Source organism: Pantherophis guttatus, chromosome 2 (assembly GCF_059756535.1).
Source record: "Pantherophis guttatus breed Tessera chromosome 2, ASM5975653v1, whole genome shotgun sequence".
Classification (NCBI taxonomy): Eukaryota; Metazoa; Chordata; class Lepidosauria; order Squamata; family Colubridae; genus Pantherophis; species Pantherophis guttatus.
In genome coordinates this window covers 284,780,193-284,803,337 of record NC_142064.1, presented here as the reverse complement: position 1 = coordinate 284,803,337, position 23,145 = coordinate 284,780,193, and the positions used below count along the sequence as shown (strand labels likewise).

Sequence of the window (23,145 nt, the reverse complement as noted above, 5' to 3'; positions counted from 1 at the left end):
CAGGATCCTCATTTTACTGACCTTGGGAGGATGGAAGGTTGAGTGCCGATGAGAATTGGACTCCTGGCAGTCAGCAGAATTAGCCTGCAATACATGTTGAGAACCTATAAAATCCCACAGGTGTGTCTTTGTTTGGGAGACAGTTTTCTGTCATGCGACATTCAATCAAAGATCCTCAGTTGTAAATTAAGAGAAGAGTTTTGTTACAAGAAGAATATGCATTTAATTTTGTGTGTAAAGTTTAAAATACTTGGGAAGGTCACACTTGGAATACTGCATCCAGTTTTGGTCGCCACGATGTGACTCTAAAACAGTTTGGAGAAGTGGACTGGAGGCTAAAACATATGAGGAATGGTTGCTGGAACTGGGTATGTCTAGAAAATCTAGTGGTATAGAGTTTCATGCCTAAGCAGGGAGTTGTACTAGAACACCTCCAGGTCCCTTCCAACTCTGTTGTTCTGTTCTGTTCCATTCCATTTCCATTCCATTTCGTTCTGTTCTACCATCTTTTCATTCCTTTTCAGGTCAGTTACAATTTTGCGGCCCAGATGCTGAGTAGATAAAATTAGGTTTCCTCTCTTCCACCCAATGCTTCCTGCTGAAGGATTCCAGTATCCAGGGATGGTCAAGCTCCTCTTACATTTTCGGTGGACCTTGGTTGGTCTGATGGCACCAGACACTGACAATGGGCAGAATTTCATGAGGACAATGACTTCCATGCTGATCAGGAATGACGTTTGTCCGGTTAGAGCAGAAACCTTTTCCACTTCCTACCGTAAGAAGTTCATAGATCGGAATCCGTATCGCAGTTGGAGACAAGTGAACGTTTTTCTTTACGCTGCAGATAAAGATATGATCACTGAGGGTGTTAGCATTCTACGATTAGTATTTAAATCCTTTGAGCAACCTGTTATAGGAAAGGTGATGATTACAACAATTTGTTGGGACCTCACCATCTATTTTATGGGTTTGACTTTTCCCTTTCAATTCATCCACAGCATTTTTTCCTTTCTTATTAAGGGAAACCAAATGGCAAAGTCTCTTTTGCCTGTGGAGTTTTACTATTTCATCCAAAACATAGCAGAAACATCCTTTACATGTTCATACCCCAAGGATACCTTTTCTGTGAAAGTCCGGAGACGTTGCAGGGAGACAGAAGAACTGGAGGCTCTGTCCCAGGAGAACATCAATGCGATCCAGTCTCTGGATGGCTATTGAACTGGTTGTTAAATCTTAGCCCTCTTCCTGCCACCAGCCTTGATGAACTCTATTGCCTCTTTTCACTCTAAGGAAAAGCTGAACACCTGAAGAAATGTAACTCAGAGGTGTTGTGACGGAAGCTTACTGAGTCATTACAAGACACAATTAGTCCCAAATAAACCTATTTTATTGTAACAGCTGAGAATTACATTCATTCCCAGCTGAGTCCCAATCAGGGGTGGGTTCTACTTACATTTACTACCGGTTCGCAACAGGGCTGTGGGCATGCTTCTGCACATGTGCGGAAACTTCCTGATGATGTCGGGGTCAGTGGGCGAAGCCTCCTGCCAGTTTCACTGCTAGTTCTATAGAACTGGTCTGAACCAGGGGCAACCCATCACTGGGCCCAATTAGTTGCAAAACAAATCCTTTGGAAGAAGTCCTTCGGGATAATCACCAACCTTTATCTTCTTTGACACCCTGCCAAAGACCTTGCTTGGCAAAGCCCCACAAAGTTCAGAAACAAAGGAGAGATATCGACTGGAAACAGAGTTGCTTTCCTGCAAAAAGGCCCAAGTCCTTTGTTTCTCTTTAGAATAGAATAGAATAGAATAGAATAGAATAGAATAGAATAGAATAGAATAGAATAGAATAGAATAGAATAGAATTTTTATTGGCCAAATGTCGTTGGACACACAAGGAATTTGTCTTGGTGAATATGCTCTCAGTGTACATAAAATAAAAGATACATTCATCAAGAATCATTTTAAGCCTTATGGGAGGGGCCAGTCATCTCTTGGCCTTACTCCTGAGTAGTTCCTTTTGCTTTAGCTGCTCTTGCCTTCCGGCAGAACTGTGCATGCGTGCACTAGGAACAGGCCCCTCCTGTTCCTCTACCTCTCTGCTATTTGACTCTGGGGGCTCCGGAGTCCGTGCATCACTCCCAGATGGCCCTGGCCCCATCTCTGCATTCCAATGTAGAGCCTTGTCCGGGCCTTCCCCAGACTCCAGGACTGGCCCATGTTCCTCCCCAGACTCCAGGACTGGCCCATATTCCTCCACAGACTCGGCTGCCAGCTCTGCAGGCTGTTGGCGGACCACAACAAGAGGCAGGATCTGAGGCTATATTTAACAGGCAGTTTTATTTATAAATAAATAAATAATTTATAAATAAATAAATGTTGTGAAAGTTTTCCATGAGTGGCATCCTTGTAGGGTCATGCGACCACTACCTGCCCCCTCTTTTTTTTTGTTAAGCTTGCCTGCCTCAGTCATTGTATTTTCATTGCAAATAATGCATCCTTGCAGAATATGAAGGACCCTGTTTCATTGGCTCTGAGCAGGCAAATAACCAGTTCCGGACTAGGTATTTCTTGGGACAGAAGGCAAAAGACATCATTAATATTGCAAGGAGAAATATGTGTCAAAATTGATGTTGACGAAACAGATATTCCCCCTGCCCCATTCATGTTGGAAGCATCTTTTAAGATGCTTCTTAGTTAAAAGTATTAGCTGGTGTCATCACCATTGCCTGTGGAACACCTGTGAGGCCTCCTTTCATGTCCTCGACAAGGAGCTAGAGTGAATGAAGGGAGCTCACCCTGCCATGCAGCAGCACTCTAGACTTGAACGTTGGAGGCTTGCTAATCTCCAACCCAGCCTCCTAACCATGGGAGGAACTGCACTCCTACAACAGATATATCAGACCAGGGGAAAAAAAAATCTCTACAGGAAAACTAGAGCTCTACTTTATTTAGCCAGGATATAAGAGCTGAATCTTATTGTTGTGGCTCCGTCCTCCGAGCCTATCTCATCGGAGGAAGAAGGCTCCGAACATGAGGGAGAGGAGTCAGCCAGGCATCCCTCTCCAGGCCCCTCCCCTCTGGCACTGCCCCAGGTGCTGGCCGAGGAAGAGGAGATTAGCCAGGAGCCAGGTGTCTCTGATGAGAGTGAGGAAGGAGAGCCGTCGTTCCTGGATGCACGCTAACGAAGGCATGATAAACGGTTGCAGCAGTTAAGGAGGCATGCTAGGGATTATAACTGAGTCACTGGACCACACCCCAGAAACTATATAAGAGAGGGTGGTGGCTGGTAAAACTCTGTGACGAACAAAAACTAACTCTGGCTAGTCACTTGAACAACACCTGAAGCTGCCGAAGGGATATTGTTTTGCTGGACTATTTACAATGCGTATGTAATTTTATGTTATCTGTTGAAGTAAAGCTCTTGGCAGACAGTGCTTATATTGTTGCCAAGTTTGAGATAACGACCTGTGTGTGTGCCAAGTGCTTTCTTAACCCTCGGCTGGCTGTGTTTGTGTGTGTGTGGAGACAGGGACAGATCACTTATAAACCCAACTGTGCAGGTTGTCCTCAACTTACAACAGTTCATTTAGTGACCGTTTGAAGGTACAACAGCACTGAAAAAAAGTGACACGGCCATTTTTCACACTTATCACTGTTGCAGCATCCCTATGGTCACAGGAAAACCCTACTCTTAACATTAAGAAGGGTCCAAGGATACATATAGCCTCCTTTGTATTAAAAGACAGGAAGGTCTAGAGTTGTGTCATCAATGTAGAGTTTCATCGAACTTTGTAACTGGGTGAACTTCCTCAGCAGCCTCTGGAGACAAAGCACCCTGAGGAAGGACAGCCGAAGTCAATTCCTTGGGTCACGAACTATTTTCCTCCATCATCACCTTCTGGACATGTCCTGACAGGAAGGACCACAACAACCCCAGGGATGTATTTGTAACTTTTTGCTTAAATGCTATTCTCCAGCTGACCCTTTCCACATGGAGTCTTGGAAGAACTTCAAGATCCCCAGAGGAGAAGTTGTTTCTCACTGTAATTATCACCGTCCTGGATTTTCAGACTTCATCTGCTACTACTGTACTGACTGTCATTGATGTAAACATCAGACTGAAGCAACGTGAAATGATCTTGTATCAGAAAAGGATAAATGCTTCAGATCACACTGTATGGCACAAGTTTTGGCACAAGCACAGATTGTGCTTCAGACTGTGCCCTTCTCTCCTTTCCAGGCGAAGATTGGTTTGCCTATCTGAATCAGGAAAGTGGAAATGTTTTGAATTCTTCTAATTCTTCTTTCTGGTTTTCTTTAGAAACAAAGCGTTTGGCTCTATAAATTATGGATTTCATGCTTCTGATGGTGTTGGTGTCTCAGGGAGTCTCTGGGAAGCTTAGAATGAAATGCCCATTGAATTTTGAGATCCAGGATGAGAAAAAACCATGGAACTATTACATGCCAGGAGACCATCTCCTTGGTATAGTCACTTCTATGACAAGAATATCGCTTGAAATGTTGCCTTTCAACATGGCTCCTACGAGTCAGTCTCATTCGTAAGTTATTCAATGTGACAGAGTCGCATTCGTTCCACTTGCAGTTCCAACAATGTCATTTTCTTTTTATTTCATTTATTCTTATGTTGCAGGAGCTGTCTAATGTCTTGAATTGTTTTGATTTCTATGGCTTTCCTCTTTTGTGGAATAAACTCAAATCCCAATATGAGGCAAATAAAACCTGAAACGAGTCCGGATTATTTATCCTTTCCCTTCCAATCACTAAAATTCTGAGGTTGGTTAAAAGTAATAGTTGAAAGGGTTATAGATGCCTCTGTCCAGCCCATTTCCATATTTAAATAACTACTGGTTGATATCCAATTTCTGATCCATAGAGGTATAGATCAATAAGAAGAGAGCTGGAAGTGACCTTGGAGGTCTCCTCGTTCAGCCCTCTGCTCAAGCAGAAGAGCCTATAATATTTCAGACAAGTGACTGTCCAGTCTCTTCTTAAAAACCTCCAATGGTGAAGCACCCACAACATCTGAAGGCAAGCTATTACACTGGTTAATTGTCTTCAGTGTTTCTCCTTAACTTCAGGTTGCTTCTGTCCTTGATTAGTTTCCATCAATTGATTCCTGTCTTGCCTTGTGGTGCTTTGGAAAATAAATTGACCCCCTCCTCTTTGTGGCAATAAATGTGACCCCCTCCTCTCAAATACTGGAAGACTGCTATCATATTCCCCTCCAGTCCTTCCTTCTCTAGACTTTCTACAGTTGCTTTTCTAGGTCACTAAAGAAACAGTGGCTAAGACGCTGAGCTTATCGATCAAAAGGTCGGCAGTTCAGGGGTTCGAATCCCTAGTTCTGCATAACGGGGTGAGCTCCCGTTACTTGTCCCAGCTTCTGCCAACCTAAGTTCGAAAGCACATAAAAAATGCAAGTAGAAATTCAATATTGAATTAACACCAGAGATTTTCCTCCTGGGAATAATAAAGAAGCCATATAGAAAGGAAATGATACATTTAATGATCCATATAATTACAGCCGCCAGATTGGCATATGCACAGTACTGGAAAGAGAAAACTCAACCACCAGAAGAGCTTACAATTAAGAAAATACTCGAGTGCGCAGAAATGACTAAATTAACCTATGAATTAAATGATGAGAAGATAGTTTATTATTTGGTGTGGGAAAGGTGGTATAAGTGGTTGCATGATAAAATGAAAGGAAGACCTAAAGGTGTGCAAAATATTGATTAAAAGTGAGCTGAAATATCACCAAGTATTATTTATGTAAATAGTGAAAACACTGTACATCTGATAGTAACTGAAAATGTTATTATATTTATGTTTTATGTCTTTGTCTGAATGTTTTGTTCCTCTTTTTTTTCTATTTCTTTTTATTTCTGTTTTGTTTGTAAAAAACCTCAATAAAGTTTCTATAAAAAAAAATGCAAGTAGAAAAATAGGGACCACCTTTGGTGGGAAGGTAACATCATTCCATGTGCCTTTGGCATTTAGTCATGCCGGCCACATGACCACGGAGACATCTTCAGACACCACTGGCTCTTCGGCTTTGAAATGGAGATGAGCATTGCCCCCTAGAGTCAGGAACGACCAGCACATATGTGCGAGGGGAACCTTTACCTTTACCTTTAAGGAAACAATCTCTTCATTTTATGTTGGTTGTACTTTAATGATTGAATGATTTTAAGCGCAGGCTACTGGGCAAAGGAAAATTAGGACTGTTACAAATTAATGGTGTATTTGTGACTCTTAACTATGGTGGAAGACTATCTCCATCCAATCTTCTCAATGCTCATAAAATTTATATGATCATGGGTGGCTATTATTTGCCTTTGGTTTTGGATCTATATTGCCTTAAAATTCAGTAGGCTTGTGGAGACAAATAGGGTTACATTTAATTAATTGTTTCTGTTGATAATGATAACATGAACATTTCTTACAGTACAGTAAATCATTTTAAACTGCGAATCATGATTTTCGCCATTCAAATGATCAACCAGAATCCCCAGCTTCTGCACAATCTCACACTAGGCTATAACATCCATGACAACTATGTCGATGCTCTTGGCACTTCAGAAGCCTTGTTGGACATGCTCTCTACTGGAGAAGCCAACGTTCCCAACTACAGCTGTGGAAGGAAGGAAAACCTTTTGGCTCTTGTTGATGGAGCAAAGATGGACATCTCCATCCAGATGTCAACATTAGTAGCCGCCTACAAAGTCCCACAGGTTTGTGTGTGTGTGTGTTTCTCTTTCTGGCAAAGTGAGCGGAGTTGCAGTGTATGAGCCATAAATCCAACCATATTTTGTCTAGAAGGGGTGCAGGGACCTAGTGAATAAGATGCTGGGTTGATACTTGTCAATTGGAAGATTGGAAGTTGGAGACCCAAGCACCATGTGACAGGGTGAGCTTCCATCCTAGCCTCAGCTCCTACCAACCTAGCAGTTCAAAACATGCAAACACAAGTAGATACATAGGTACCATATCAGTGAGAAGGTAACAGTGTTCTATGTTTCTCGGCTTATAGTCATACTGATCACATGACCATGGAAAAATTTTGAGACAGCTCTGGCTCCCTCTGCTAGGAAATAGAGATGATCACCAGTCCCTAGGACCGGACAGAGGCAACGGTTACCTTTATTTTGTCTCTCAAATTCAAGAGTTGCTTTTCACCATGGCCTTTATAGGCATCGTGGCTGTGGATTGGGATAGTCTGTGTGGAAGGGGGGGAGAAAGCAGTTATATCCTCTTATGACACTATCCCCATTGTTTGGGGGCTTCCACTGTGTCCTTGTGAAGATGAGGAGGGACTCCTTGTTCAATCAAAAAAGTCTTCAGTAAAAAAGGAAGGTAACGCTTTGAGGTGGAGTTTGTAGAAACTCTTAATCAAAATAATATTGTCCATGGTGAACAATTCTGTGATTTCTGAAAAGAATCCAAATGAGTATTTTACCTACATCTGAAAAACCTATATGACTTATGGATTCATTGGGAACAGACAAGAGAAGCATTTGCTCTGCTTAAAGCCGTTTTTACAAACACATGTTTGAAAGTGCAGTCTGGACTCAATAAAGACAAGACAACAAAGATAAATACTTACTAAGGGATAAGACAAGGATGCGTACTTACTCCATTTTCATTCAGTCTAGACATTAATGACATACAAGGGCTAATGAAGGGTCCTGAAGTACATATTGTGCCGCCACAATAAGCTTTTCTAAGATGTTCATGAGTAATAAGTTGGATTTATTAAAATCTAGTGTTTTGGACTTAATCTGACCCCAAATATAGCATAGCATTTTCATTGCTTTTTCAGATCAGTGATGCCATTGTTTCAGAGGCTCTGCATGATAAAAGTCTATTCCCTTTTTTCCACCGGATCTTCCCCAAAAAAGAGATCGCATATCCAGCAATTGTTCAAGCGCTCCACCATTTCAGATGGACCATGATTGGGCTCTTTACGTCGGACACAGAGGAAGGAGAGAATTTCATGAGGACTTTTATTCCTGTGCTTGTCAGGAATGGAATTTGTGTTGTTATATCCCAACGATTCACAGCAACTGGACAGACAGCACCCCTCAGGGATGCCATCTCTAAGTGGAGACAAGTCAATGTCTTTGTAAACTATATAGGTTATGCTAGCGTTTGGGACAGAATTCTTACTTTACACTTAACATTTGAAGATGTGCCAGGACCTATTGGAGGGAAAGTCTGGATTGTGGAAACTATTGCGTATTTGGTATCGGGACGGGAGAGCCTTTACAAATACGTCCATAATATTTGGAGCTTTGCTTTTCAGCAAAAAACAAGGCCAGATGCCTATGAAGACGATGTTTTTGGAGACAAACACTTAGTGAAATTTGACGATCTGTGTTTTCATTGTTCTTTTGCAAAGCGCATGTTTTCTGTCAAAAGCCGGAAAAGATGCACCCAGAAAACACTCCTGCAGTCTGAGACGGAGTGGAGGAGTCAATTTATTTCTGTTCACTGTCATATACACAGTGTTATTAAGACTCTGGCCTACACCTTGAATGCTGCGTATTCCTCCAGATCGAGAAGGAGAAGAAAGCAGGGCGAAGAGAGTTTGGGGTCTCCAAGGCTGCAGCCGTGGCAGGTATGTAGTCCCTACCAGAATCCATGAAATGCCTGTTGCAATATTTTTAGGATCAGACTCAATAATAATAATGAGAGTTAGAGGTTCAAATATATTTCTCTTTAATTATAGTAGGCATTCTATATTCACTGAATATTCACAGATAGAAGCAAGGAAAAATGGCGAAGGTGGCTCCTTATATATACAAAGGGTGGAGCCAAGAGTGGGAGTGGTGAATTATGAATACATTAAGAAACAAAGAATAAGTTAACCCCTGATATCCCATATATACATTATTTACACATTAGAGAATAAGGCATTTACATCTGACAAATCCCCCTCTAAATGCCGGTTCGCTATACAACACCAATTACATTCAGATTCAGGACAATATAAGACATACAATTTAGAAGTTAAGTATTTGTGCTGTTTAGAAGGTAAAGGCTTCGTCAATATGTCAGCTAATTGTTCAGAGGTATCACAATGCACTGCTTTGATAAATCCATCTTGGGACAATTGTCTCACATGCTTAAATTTTATATCTATATGCCTGGATCTTTGTCCAATAGCATCGGATCTAGATATTTCAATGGCTGCTTTATTGTCTTCATGCATAACAAAAGGCAAAGCAGGTTTTTTCCAAACATCTGAAATTAAATCATTAAACCATACAAGGTTATTTGCAGCTTTGGATAAACAAACATATTCCGCTTCTGTGGTTGAAGTGGCTACCAGTTCTTGTTTACCAGTGTACCAGTAAACTGGACAGTCATTTAACATAAAAATATAACCAGAAGTACTTTTTCTGCATGATGCATCTCCAGCCCAATCCGCATCTGCGTAACATGTAAGTCTTGGTTCTTTATTATCACTAGGCTCTAATACTAGGCAAAAGTCTAATGTACTTTTCAGATATCTTAAAATTCTTTTGACAGCTTCCCAGTGATACATTGTTGGTTTACTAACGTGCCTTGATAATAAATTGAGTGGTAATGCAATATCTGGCCTGGTCCAATTAGATATATAAAGAAGTGAACCTATGACTGATCTATAAAATGTATTATCCTTGAATTCAGGGGAAGATTCATCATTATTTCTAAGGAAATCAGTTTGCATAGGAGTGTCACAGGGTTTGGCATTGTTTAAATTGCATTTGTTTAGAAGTTCAATAATCTTATCTTTTTGAGTAAGTTTGAAACCCCTTCTAGTTTTGTTAATTTGTACACCAAGGTATTTGTTTACTTTACCTAGAGATTTCAACGAGAAATGTTCATTTAACTTGTTTACAAAAATTTCTCTTCTCTCTCTGTGTTTTCCTATATATAAAATATCATCTACATAAATCAATACAAACTCAACGTGATCATCACTCTTTTTGACAAAGAAACAGTTATCAGCAGTGGTAGCGTTGAAATCCATGGTTTTAAGTACTTTTACCAAGCAATCGTACCATCTTTTGCCAGATTGCTTTAATCCGTATAAACTCTTGTTCAATAGCCAAATTTCATTTTTATTAGTGTATTGACTGTGAGGTGCTCTTACGTATATTTCCTTATCTAGTTTTGCGTGTAGGTACGCAGTCTGTATGTCATATTGAAATACATCAAGATTGAGTGTGGATGCTACTACTAGAGCTGTTTTAACACTCTCTGTTCTCACTGTGGGAGAGTATGTGTCAGTATAGTCCTCCGGATATTTTTGTGCATAACCTTGTGCAACCAATCTAGCTTTGTATAAGGTATTGCCTCCTTCTAGATTCTTAATTTTATAAATCCACCTGGTACCAATAATTGTTTTATCTTTGGGTGCAATCGCAGGTGTGAATACATTTAATCCTTGCAAACTCTCCATCTCTTTTTTCATAGCTAGTTCCCATTTTTCTTTTTCTTCACGAGGTAGTTTTAATACTTCCTCATATGTATTAGGTGTTATTTGTTCACCATCCATATGCATTATGTAATCTTTGTATTTATTTGGTATTTGATTTCTGTTATTCCTAATAGCTCTTTCTGGTTTGCTATGATAGTCATGCAAATATCTTGCTTCCTTTTTTGTTAATGTGTCTGTCTTTATTTTGTGTTGACTATTTGTCCATGTTTTGGTTTTGCTTTTACTTTTGTTAATATTTTGATTTTCTATCGTCCCTTCTTCACGAGATTTGGTATTCTTGCATTTATTCGGAAATATTTCATTAAGATGTAATTTAGACCAGTTGGCCTGTTCATGGAACACAGCTGTTCTGGAAACTATAAATTTATTATTATTATCAATGAATCTGTACCCTTTGGTGCCAGTTTCATATCCCATAAATCTTAATCTTCTGGATACGTTTTCTCCCTTTCTCCTCAATTGTTTGGGTATGTGTACGTCTGCAGTGACCCCAAATATGTGCATGTGTGCTAATTTTGGTTTCCTATTATACATCACCTCATATGGTGTCTTATTCACAATACTGGACCAGGTTCTATTTTGAGTGTAATTTGAATAATGTAGGGCTTCTGACCAAAATTGTTTGCCTAAACCAGCATCCTCTAATGTGCATCTAATCATGGTTTGTAATGTGGAATTCTTTCTCTCTGCAATCCCGTTTTGGAACGCAGAAAATGGACTAGACGTGTAATGTAGCATTCCTCTATCCTTTAACCATTGGGAGAATTCCTTAGACATGAATTCACATCCCCTATCTGTCATAATTTGTTTTATTCTGATATTATGTTGTGTTTCTATGCGTTTGTAAAATTCCTTAAATTTTTGAAAGGTTTCATCCTTGTGTTTTAATGTGTAAACAAAACCATAGCGACTGTAATCGTCTACTATTGTTAGGAAGTAACGTTTTCTATAAGTGATTGATGGAGTTAATGGACCAACTAAGTCCATGTGTACTAAGTCAAAAATTTTGTTAGTTGATCTGGTGGATTTTTTTGGCCTGGGACTAGTTTTTAATTTAGTAGATTTACATACTGAGCATTCCAAATAATTTTCACAATTTTTTATTTTGACACCTTCTGCGTGTTCAGTCATTTTTTGTACTACAGGAAAACTTGCATGTCCTAACTTCCTATGTAAGATATGAGCACACTCGTCATGAATTGGTTTACCTATTTTTGGTTTCTTCTCATTGTGTGTATCTGTGTGATCATGAGATATTTTACATTCATCATTGTCACTGTTACTAATATTTTCATCATCTGCCTCAATGCAATCTTCCATATTTGAATCAATGTTATGTAACCATCTTTCTTTTGTTATCAGATAGGGTAGGCCTCCTTTAATCATCACAGTGCCTACATTTGTTTTATTCTTCTCTAAAGTTGCCTTTCCCTTTGAGAAAACTATATTGATGTCAGAATCTCTGCTTAATTTTATGACACTTAGTATGTTATGAGGTATTTCTGGTATTAATAATACCCCCTCTATTTTTCCTAGACCAGGTAAGGTCACATTCCCTCTGCCTAATACTTGAACTTTTTCTTGATTAGCTACCTTTATTACAAACTTATCTTCTGTAAATGAAGACAATATATTTTTGTTATTAGTGGTGTGATTAGTTGCTCCAGAATCAATAAGCCAATTATTGTTCTCATTTGGTTGCGTTTTGGTGCTATCTTGTTTATTTAGTCCATTCAGTGAACCAGATTTTCTCTCTTTTGAATTTTCTCTGCCCCCTCTACTTTCTCTGTAATTTGGTGGGCTTCTATATTTATGTCTATCTGTGGAAGACTGTCTATAATTGTATTTATTCCTATATTCTGACCTATGTCTTTCCTTTGAAATTTTGGGGCAATCTCTTCTATTGTGTTCTCTGGACCCACAATTGTGGCATTTAAAAGTTTCATTATATTTTTCTTGGAAAGCTACCTTCCTAAAAGGTTTGTGTTCTGTGTGATTGCTATAACGATTTTTTCTTGAATTGTCTTCTGCTATCAATTTGTTAGACAGACTTTCTATTGACAAATATCCTAGATTGATGGTGTCTAAGTGTGACATAAAACTATCCCATGATGAATCAAGTGAGTTGATAATAACACTTTTCATTGTTTGATCTGAAATCACTTCCCCCCTCAAATGCAGCTCAGCTCTTATTTTGTTTAAAGATATTAAATGCTCACTTATGGAAACCCCTGGTTTTACTCTGGAAGAAAAGAAGTCCTTAGACATCCTTGTGGTGGTAGCTACACTATCGCTGTGAAACAAATTAAACATGCATTGAATTATTTCTGAAACAGTTAGATTTGGTTTGATGCTATGATACATTGCAGGAGACACGCTAGATATTATTAAGAAAAATGCCTTATGGTGTAAACAATCTATTTTTAAAGTCCAAGGTCTTCTTGGGGGACTAGTGATAAAAAATAGTAAATTTTCTTTCATAAAGACAACCTGGAGCTGTTGATACCATTCTTGTAAATTAATGCCATCAACCCTAAGTTTTGGGAAGTCACTGGGTAAGTTACCCACATTATTTTGTCCATTACTTACAACCTGAGGCAGTCCGTGGTCTCGCAAGTGTAGGAAATTGCAAAACGGCATGGGAATGCTCGCAACGAGTCTGCGCGGTTCTCTGGCCAGTTCAAGTCTTTCCGGACCGTCTACGTAGTTTCGCACATGCGCGTTGTTCATTTCTTCTTTGACGTCGTCGTGGAAGGTTCTCTCCATTGCAGCTCGCTCGCTCCGTTCCTCTTCAGACGAGTCGGTCTCTGGCTCGGTCTTAGGAGTTCTGATGGCGGTGACTGTTCTTCTCTTTCTTTTGGGTGCGTTGGCACTTGCTTCGGTCTGCGGTGTAGGGCGGAATCGACATGGCTCTCTGGGCTCGGGCGTCGTCGTTCTCGAAGTCAGGATGGGAGCGTGCAGGTCTTGAGGTATCGGCTTGTTCGCTTGCTTCTTCGTTGGCGCTTTGGAAATTTTTAATTTTGGCCCGAATGCAGCAAAAAGCGTCTTCATTGCTGACTTTACTTGGGATTTCGTTAAGTCGTTTTCATTTTCTGATTCTGGCTCTTCCGAAGAGTTTGAATCCTCCTTTTCACTTTCGTTGTCTGATAACGTTTTTCGCGCCAGAAATTTTGAACTGAGCATTTTGATTGGCTCTGCTTCGCTCACTTTGGGGGCTTGTTGAAACCAAGATGGCTGCCATTCAAAATTTCGCGCGGGATCACATCTTTTCTTTTTCATAACGACTTTCTCTGTAGTCATATCACTCACAGTTTTTTGGTCTTTGGGTTTCTCTTTAGCGATGTTTTTCTCTCTCGCTGCTCCGCTGTTCTTCAGCATTTCTTGGAGGTTCGCGATGAGGCTTTCATCATTCTTCTGGCTTTTTAAAAGCTTCAGTATCTCTGACCTGAGTTCGTTATTTTCTATTTCGATTTCCTCCTGGTCATCATTTTCATTTATTAGTTCTTCTTCTTCAGTGGTGTATTCTTCGGATTCTCTCGAAATCGCGTTTGTGGATTCGTTGATTATTTCTTGTTCAGTTTCTATTTCTTTGCTGTAGGCCCTGGTGTTGGGCCTATCTTTCTTAGACATTTTTAGTTATTTATTGAGTCAATTAACCATCCTCTGCTACCAGTTTGTTGCAATATTTTTAGGATCAGACTCAATAATAATAATGAGAGTTAGAGGTTCAAATATATTTCTCTTTAATTATAGTAGGCATTCTATATTCACTGAATATTCACAGATAGAAGCAAGGAAAAATGGCGAAGGTGGCTCCTTATATATACAAAGGGTGGAGCCAAGAGTGGGAGTGGTGAATTATGAATACATTAAGAAACAAAGAATAAGTTAACCCCTGATATCCCATATATACATTATTTACACATTAGAGAATAAGGCATTTACATCTGACAATGCCAAAGGAGATGGAGAAGAACCTTCTCAACCTCCTTGTACCACAAAACGCCAATCTAATAATTCAGGAAATAAAGTTCTGGAGATGGAGAACAAGAATCTTTGACTGAATCCTGGCAAGATCAAGTGTCTTTAGCTGCATGGTTCTTCAGAACTGGAAATTTAACATCTTTAATTCTGGATGGGGTTGCACTACCTTTGGAAGACCTGTCCATAACGTTGGGATTCTTCTGAGCTCTCGACTCCTGTTCAAAGAGTAGGTGGCAGTCACATCTATGACAGATTTTGCAGAACTATGTCTTGTGTGCCAGTTGCATCCTTTCCTGGATGAAGAGGCCCTATGCTCAGTCACTCAAGCCCTAGTCATCTTCTGCTGGGAATATTGCAATGCACTCTACATGGGGCTACCCTTGAAGAGCATTCGGAAGCTACTGCTGGTCCAGAGGGCAGCAGGGCAGGCAGCTCTGGGTGTCCCTAGTGTGACAAACTGCACTGGCTCTGGTTTGCATGAGCAGTGTCCAAAATCGCACATGATGATGGAGGTGTGTGCACTTCCGAACCAGTAGGGAGGGTAAGTAGATTTCACCTCAATCTCACCCCAATGGGATTGTCCCAGAGCACTCTGGCAGCAGAAGAGTCATCCTGTGGGTCCTGGCAGCCTTGGAATTCTGGCTGGTGGGGTTCAGGGAAAGAGCAATTTCTGCCATGGCTCCTGCTCTTTGGAACATCTTCCCCCTGAGGTGAGATCTGCATCCTCCTTTCTGACCTTCTCTAAGAGCCAGGGAACTTGGTTCCTCCAGATAGCTTGCAGCCCTCACAGGGCTGTGTCATAATGGAGGTGGTTGATGGATTAAAAGAAGATCCCATATCCCCCAGAGCACGTTATATTTATTTGTTTGTTTGTTTGTTTGTTTGTTTGTTTGTTTATTATTTATTTATTTATTTATTTATTTATTTATTTATTTATTTATTTATTATTTATTTTTATATGCCGCCCTTCTCCGGAGACTCAGGGAGGCTTACAATGTGTTAAGCAATAGCCTTCATACTTTTGTATATTTTATACAAGGACAGCTTATTGCCCCCACAAATCAGGTCCTCATTTTATCCACCTTAGAAAGGATGGAAGGCTGAGTCGACCTTGAGCCTGGTGAGAATTGAACTCGCAGTAAATTGCAGGCAGCTGGATGTTAAATGCTGCCTTAGTAGGAGGCATTAGCCTCCTACGCCACTCAGGCTCCTGTGGTGCCACATCCTGCTCCTTTCCTCCCCATCCTTTTAACTGTAATTTTTTTTACTGTGATTAGAAACATTATTTATAGTATTATTGGCTTTAATATTGTATGATGCCTAGAGTCACCTCAAGGAGAGATGGGTAGCAAACAGATCAAATCAATCAATCAATCAGTCAATCAATTTCCAAAGAGTGGGCACTATGACACATATATTTATGTTAAAATGACTAATTTTAAAACAATGTGGATGTTTTTAAATAAATCGGTATTGGTAGAGTATTATGAGTAGCGTTGTAGAATTTTATATTCATCCATTTGAAGGACGCCATGAAGTCATATAGTAAGTACCTTGTATTCTTTCCACTTCATAAACAAATGGCACAACATAGGAGAACAAATCCGTGAGGACTAGACCCATCTGCATTTAAAAGACAAAGGCCACTCTTTTGAAGACAGCAAAGTCCACATTTTGGACAGAGAGGACCACTGCTTTGAAAGAGGGGTCAAAGAGGTCAACTATGTCAAAATTGAACAGCCCTCTCTCAACAGAGGGGGTGGGATACAACATCATTCTACAGTCTACAATACAATCCTTTCAGCAGTTCCAAGAAGGCTCTACACCCATTTGCAATACTCAGGTGACCCAGATGGCATAAATAAAACTGCAGGGGGCCTCAACAACTTGCTAAAGGAATGCAAATGACCAGCTATCTGCAAGGGGTATAAATCCTTCCATTCCCTACCATCCACTCAGAGCTGAAGAAGCTTCTTGGATGAAAAGTGAAACATCTTTTTTTAAAAAAAAAATGCACCAGAAAGTCCAGTTGCCTCTTGAAAAAAAACTCCTTTTGGACTTGTAAGAGTCCCTTAATGTACCTTACAATAATGTAGAATTAGCTCATTAGTTTCCTATCTGGTTTACATGGGAGAAGATTAGCCTGGCAACTTTTTTCTTGAGAACTCCATGCTTTCTTGTTTCCTCCAAGGCATTTATGAATAATCTCATTGTTTGTTTCTTTGTTCAATGTATACAAGGAATGTAGTCCCGCCCACCCACCGGACCCCACCTTTTGCCTCTGCCTCCCAGCAATTTGGCTCCTTGCAGCAAACAGCCCGTTTCAGCATCAGCACAGCCTGATTAGCACAAGCAGCTGATTATTGGTTGGATCAGCCTCCCGACTATCAGTTATTTAAGGCTGCAGGGATTGCCATAGCCTATTGCCACGCGCCACATTGCTGCAAGGAGGCAAATTGCTGGGAGGCAGAGACAGATTTTTTTCTCGTTTTCCTCCCCAAAAAAGGTAGGTGTCTTATACTCCGAAAAATACAGTATATTTTGTCCATACATATTTTTATCAATACATGATTGACCAATTTATCTGAGCTTTTTTCACTTTTGAAGACAGTGGCTAACACTTCTTTTCCCAACTCACAATATTTGCAAGTTAGGCAACTGTAGATGAAAGTTTCGAATGTGAAAAGACTACCTGGGATAAGAAACTAAATTTTCTTCTTTTGAAATTCTTGGATGTTCCTGTTTTAGTTCCATCCCTTTATGGAGAAGAATGAGTTTTGCAATATTTCCCATTGGAAATTGTATGTGGACCAAAATGGAGATGTTACAGCAGATCTGGACATCATCAGCTGGGTGCTTCTTCCCTTGTTGGATCCCTTCGATGAGAAACTGGGGAGTTTTGAAAAGCAGAGATTTTCAGTCAATAAAGATACTCTGTTATTGCTAAAGTCGCTCAATAAGGTGGGAGAAATATTGGTGTCCATTCTCTACCTTCAAAAGCCTGAGCACCCTTTTCAATTTGGCTAAGCTAAATCACCAAGGTGGTTGACCTTCATTGGGAATTAACTGTGAGGAGTAGATGTATCAGTTTTCTTAGACTGCTTACAAGGCATCAGTACTATTGATCAAAGTGTCCTTTGCATGTTAAAATATGGATTATTGTTTTCAGCTGATTCTGCATTGTCCAACATGAGGTGCTAGGTGACAAAGTTTCAGCACATAGGCCATGTCCTTTTCTGCATCCTCTGCAATCTGGAATTTACATAAAACTGATGAGATTTCCAAATACTAATGACTGTAGTAATGATAGAATCAACTTTGCTTGTTCCTTGTTCTAGAATAGCAAAGGAGAAGGTAATTCTGTTAAATTCTGTTGCAATTCTAGAAAGAGTGCATTTGAAGAACAGTTGCTGGAATTGGGTATGTCTAGGTTAATGAATAGAAGGACCAGGAGAGACATGATTGCAGTGTTGCAATATCTAAAGGGCTTCCCCAAAGAAGACAGAGTCAAGCTATTCTCCAAAGCCCCTGAAGGCAGGACAAGAAGCAATGGGTGGAAACTAATCAAGGAGCGAAGCAAGCTAGAACTAAGGAGAAATTTCCTGACATTGAGAACAATTACTTCGTGGAACAACTTGCCTCCAGAACTTGTAAATGCTCCAACACTGGAAGTTTTAAAGAGGAGATTGAATAACCATTTGTCTGAAGTGCTGTAGGGTTTCCTACCCTAAGTAGGTGGTTGGACTAGAATACCTCCAAGGTGTCTTCCAACTCTGTTATTCTAAGTATTCTAATATTTCCCAAGTTCAGGTTTGGTCTTTGTCCCTTAAAAAAGACTTTCTCTTTTAAGGTTGACACCTCTGCTTGTAAGGACCTTTTCCTATGTATCTTAACACGGAGACTATTTTAGATTACTTTCAAAGGGGAGCAGCTTTGCAATGTTTTACGTAGTTTTAAAGAAACCTTTGCACAGGGATAAGCTTCTTTTGGGAAAAGTGTATTTTCTAAAACTAGCTAATAACACAACTTTTTTTTTTTTGGAGTAGTACCATAAAATTATATATCAATGGAAAGATAATTTAATCAAGAATGTAATGCAACTTTTATGAAGAATCTGCTATTAGAATAGGAGTTAAAGTATAAAGAAGAAAAGTGAAACACGTAGAAAAAAACCGAGATATACAAAAATTATCACCATGTCAGCTAATACTTAGTTGGGTAACCTTTAGCATGAATTACAGCCTTACAACGTCTTCCCACGGAGTGAACCAAGTCTTTTAGTTCTGCAGCTGTTCTAATGTGAAACCAAGATTGAATGGTTGCTATTAACTGGGTTTTATTGCTGGGTTGCTTCTGACTAAGAAGTTTCTTTAATTGGCTCGGCTTCCTAGATTTTCAATTGGGTTAAGGTCTGGGCTATTCCCAGGTCATTCCAGCAGTGGAATAGGATTATCTTGAAACTCAAAAAAAAAAAAAAAAAAAGTGGTGTTATTAGCCATCAAACCTCAAAAATACACTTTTCCCAAAAGGTTTCCACAATTTTGGCCACTACTGAATATCTATGAGATATTCCAAAAGCTAAAGGGATGAACTAAATGAAGAATCTGCGACTAGCTGTATCTCCTGCAATTATTTGCTGCTAGTTGTAGAGTTCAAACTTAGCTAAATGAAGGCCAGAGACTCTCTTGCGAATATACATTTTGACCTTTGTTTTCCATGGATGGTGAGTCCTAACACATTTTCTTTGGCATTCTTTGTTTTCCTGCTTAGACTCTGCCTCGGTCCCAATGTGTGGAAAACTGTCGTCCTGGGTTTGTCAAGCAGTCTCGAGAAGGAGAACCAGTTTGCTGCTACAACTGCATTCCTTGTCCAGAGGGGACCATCTCCACTCAGGAAGGTGGGTCACACTAAAAAAAAGGGGGGAGGGCAGTTTTTTGGTAGTGGACTCATCCAAAATATTTTCATGAAAGTGCAAGTTGAGAAATTGAAGCCCAACTGGGGTTTTTTTTGGTTCATCTTCTGCTCAATTTATTTCACAGGAGGTATAGCAAAAAGAGGGATTCGTTAGAAGTAGGATTGTTTTGCAGACTGGGCATGCTTACAGTTTTATAATTTGGGTTTATCTGCTGAACAGAATAACAGTTAGAAGGGATCTTGGAAGTCTTCTAGTCCAAGCAGGAGACCCTATACCAGAGTAACCTTTTTGCTGTTGCATGCCAAAAGCAGGGGGTTATACGTGCGCATGCCCACACCATAATTGAAAGTGTCCTACCCCCCTCCCACGTATGCACACACAACCCCCTGCTCCCCCACTTTTGGCATGTGATGGCATGGTAGGCCAGGTAGGCTCATTTTTCGCCCTCCCCAGGCCCCAGAGGCTTTCTTGAAGCCTGGGGAGGGCAAAAACAGCCTTCCCCACCCTCCCAGAGGCCCTCCAGAGGTTGGAAATGGCCCATTTCCCGACTTCAGTGGGACTGGAAGGCCCAAAAATCAGCTGGCCAGCACTGGCATGCACACTGGAGCTGAGTTAGGGCAACGCTCATGTGCCCACAGATATGGCTCCACGTGCCACCTGGGGCATGCATGCCATAGGTTCGCCATCACTGCCCTATACCATTCCAGACAAGTGCCTGTTCAGTCTCTTCTTAAATGCCTCCAGCAATCAGGCACCCACAATTTCTGAAGGCAAGACATTGCACTGATTCATTGCAGAACTGGTTTTCTCTGTTAGCTTTTGAGATTTCACAAATCTTCTAAACCCAGTAGATTAAGAATTGCCATATTTCAGGATTCAGGAAGTGTAATTAGGAAGATTAACTGATTCATTATTAACTTCTAACACTGTAGGTTTCTATGTAGGTTCTGCCCAAATTCCATAGATCTCAGATATATATTTATATATTCAAAAATTATATTCTTATTAACTTTATTCTGAGGAGATGTTAAAACATTAATTTGGGAAGATGTTCCTGGTAACAGCTGTTGTCCCAAGGAGCTTCTTCTTAAAATGTGAATGGAGATTTTTTTTTTTTTAAATAATCCTTTTGGTATTCTCAGATACAGAAAAATGCACCAAATGTCCACCTGATCAATATCCAAATGAGGACCGAGTCCAATGTATCTCCAAAATTATAACCTTTCTGTTTTATGAAGAATATCTGGGCATCATCCTTGTGTCTTTTACCTTACTCTTGTTCTTAACCACAACTCTTTTTTTAATGATATTCATTAAATACCGAGAAACTCCCATTGTCAAAGCCAACAATCGGGACCTCTCCTACATCCTCCTGGTCTCTCTCTTGCTTTGCTTCTTGTCCTCCTTTTTCTTCATTGGTCAACCAAGGAAAGCCACCTGCCTTCTCCGACAAGCAGTGTTCAGCATTGTCTTCTCAGTTGCCATTTCTTCTCTCCTGGCTAAAACAATCATGGTGGTATTGGCTTTCCTAGCAACAAAACCGGGAAACCGAGTGAAGAGATGGTTGGGGAAAAGCTTGGCCAACTCCATCATCCTTTCTTCTTCTGCTGTCCAAATTATCATCTGCTCCATCTGGCTAGGAGTTTCTCCCCCATTCCCTGACTCTGACCTCCACTCCCAGCCGGGAGAAATCATCCTGCAATGCAATGAAGGTTCTGTTGTCATGTTCTACATCAGCCTATGCTACATGGGCATCCTGGCTGCCATCTGCTTCACGGTGGCTTTCCTGGCCAGAAATCTCCCTGGGACGTTCAATGAAGCTAAACTGATCACCTTCAGCATGCTCCTCTTCTGCAGTGTCTGGGTGAGTTTTGTGCCCACCTACCTGAGCACCAAAGGGAAATATATGGTGGCTGTGCAGGTCTTCTCCATCTTGTCCTCCAGCACTGGTCTGCTTGGCTGCATCTTCATCCCCAAGTGCTACATTATCATCCTGAGGCCAGAGCTGAATACAAAGGAGCAAATGACGACCAGAAGAAATGTAGAAATGTGAGACAGAGGAATTTTAAGTCTCATTAGTTCCACACCTCGAAGTTGATCCAAATTCCTCTCCATACACAAGGGGGCCAATGATTTTTCTTGAAATAATTAAAGAGTGTTTAGAAGATAATGTCCCCAATCTTGATATATAAAATTCTAAGATGTTCACTCAGTTTTTTTGAATTCTCAAAGCAGCATATCTCTTTAATGCCCTTAGCCTATTGAGGCCCAAGATGCCACATCCAGGTGTTTGAAACATGACACTTGCTGCAATGGAATCTTGTAGATATGCCACAAAAATAAATGGGGAGGGGGGCTTTGGGCAGTCTTTAAATTCCATTATTTTAGTTGTGTTTTTCAGAAACAAGATTCCTTCAATCCCCTTCTCTGGGAAAGTCCATGTCATTTTTCTGTGGTCCTGTTGTTTACCCTTCCTGTATAATAAAAGTGAAAATTGCTTGAACATCATTGAGATTGTCATTAAGATTGCAACCCAGGTGGGCGTTGGGCAAAGTTGGAGATCCTGGATGATCTCAGATTGCCTAAAGAAATTAGAGAGATTTCCAGTAGTAGGTGGATTCTCTATAGGAGCATCATGCATTCATTCTTCATTTAGTCATTCTAGAATTCAATATAATGCAAACACAAGCAATACAATATAATCCAACCAGCATCTTAAACTTTAAAAGAGCTGATTTTAACAAACTCAGAGAGACCCTGAGAAAAATTTCATGGACAAAAATCCTAAATGGTGGGGGGGGGATGTAAGAAGCATGGGAAACAGAGAAAAATATGGTTATAAAAGCCCAGTCTAACACAAAACCACTAAAAAAGATAAACAAGAATTCCAAGAAGAAACCAGTGTGGTTGTATAAAGATCTCTCTGATAAACTGAAAGACAAAAAGGATAAGTACAAAAATGGAAAGAGGGACACACAACTAAGGCAGAATATCAACAGGTAGCCAGAATCTGCAAAGATGAAGTCAGAAAAGCAAAGGTTCAGAATGAACAAAGACTTACAACAAAAGTCAAAGATAATTTTAAAAAGGTTTTTTTCAACATATAAATAACAAGAAAAGAAGTCAGGAAACAGTAAGTCCACTAAAGAGAGATGATGGCAAGGAAGGAACAGGCTGTAAAGAGAAATCAGAGTTGCTTAACCTATTCTTTGCATCAGTCTTCATACAAAAAGAAACTGTAGCCCAACCTATGAAAAAGCTAACTGTAAAAGACAGCCTAGAAATAAAAATTAAAATAAGCAAGAAATTGTGCAGAGAACATCTATCTGATGTTGACGAATATAAATCACTGGGACTTGATGGTTTACATCTCAGAGTTCTAAAGGAGCTGGCAGATGTTATGTCACAAACATTGTATCATATTTTTCAAAAATCCTGGAGCACCGGGGAACTACCAGAGAATTGGAAAAGAGCTGATGAAGTTCCCATCTTGGAAAAAAATAAAAGGGGGGGGGACAGACTTTGGAAACCACAGACCTGTCAGCCTAACATGAATACCTGGGAAGAAACTGGAAAAATATATCAAAAAATAGATCTATGAACAAACATCTAGAAACAAATAAAGTTATAACTAGTAGCCAGCATGGTTTGTTAAAAACAGATCATGCCAATCCAATCATATTTCATTCTTTGACAAAATGTCTAAATTAGTAGACCAGTGTAAATGTTGG

The 23,145-nt window shown here is 40.0% G+C and overlaps 1 protein-coding gene across 1 annotated transcript; it reads left to right on the top strand.

The window, feature by feature from the left end:
- The first annotated feature begins 621 nt into the window (after positions 1–621).
- LOC148116059 (vomeronasal type-2 receptor 26-like) lies at positions 622–21,917 on the top strand. Its single transcript, XM_087885366.1, has 4 exons — positions 622–921; positions 17,248–17,460; positions 19,270–19,396; positions 20,557–21,917. The coding sequence occupies exons 1-4, from the start codon at positions 622–624 to the stop codon at positions 21,465–21,467; spliced, it is 1,551 nt and encodes a 516-aa protein (XP_087741492.1). The 3' UTR covers positions 21,468–21,917.
- Positions 21,918–23,145: the final 1,228 nt, after the last annotated feature.

Coding starts and splice junctions, on each gene's coding strand:
- LOC148116059 (XM_087885366.1), top strand. CDS start 622: ATGGTCAAGCTCCTCTTACATTTTCGGTGGACCTTGGTTGGTCTGATG. Junction 922..17,247: donor AGCAACCTGTTATAGGAAAG/GTGATGATTACA, acceptor TTCCTGTTTTAG/TTCCATCCCTTTATGGAGAA. Junction 17,461..19,269: donor TGCTAAAGTCGCTCAATAAG/GTGGGAGAAATA, acceptor TTTCCTGCTTAG/ACTCTGCCTCGGTCCCAATG.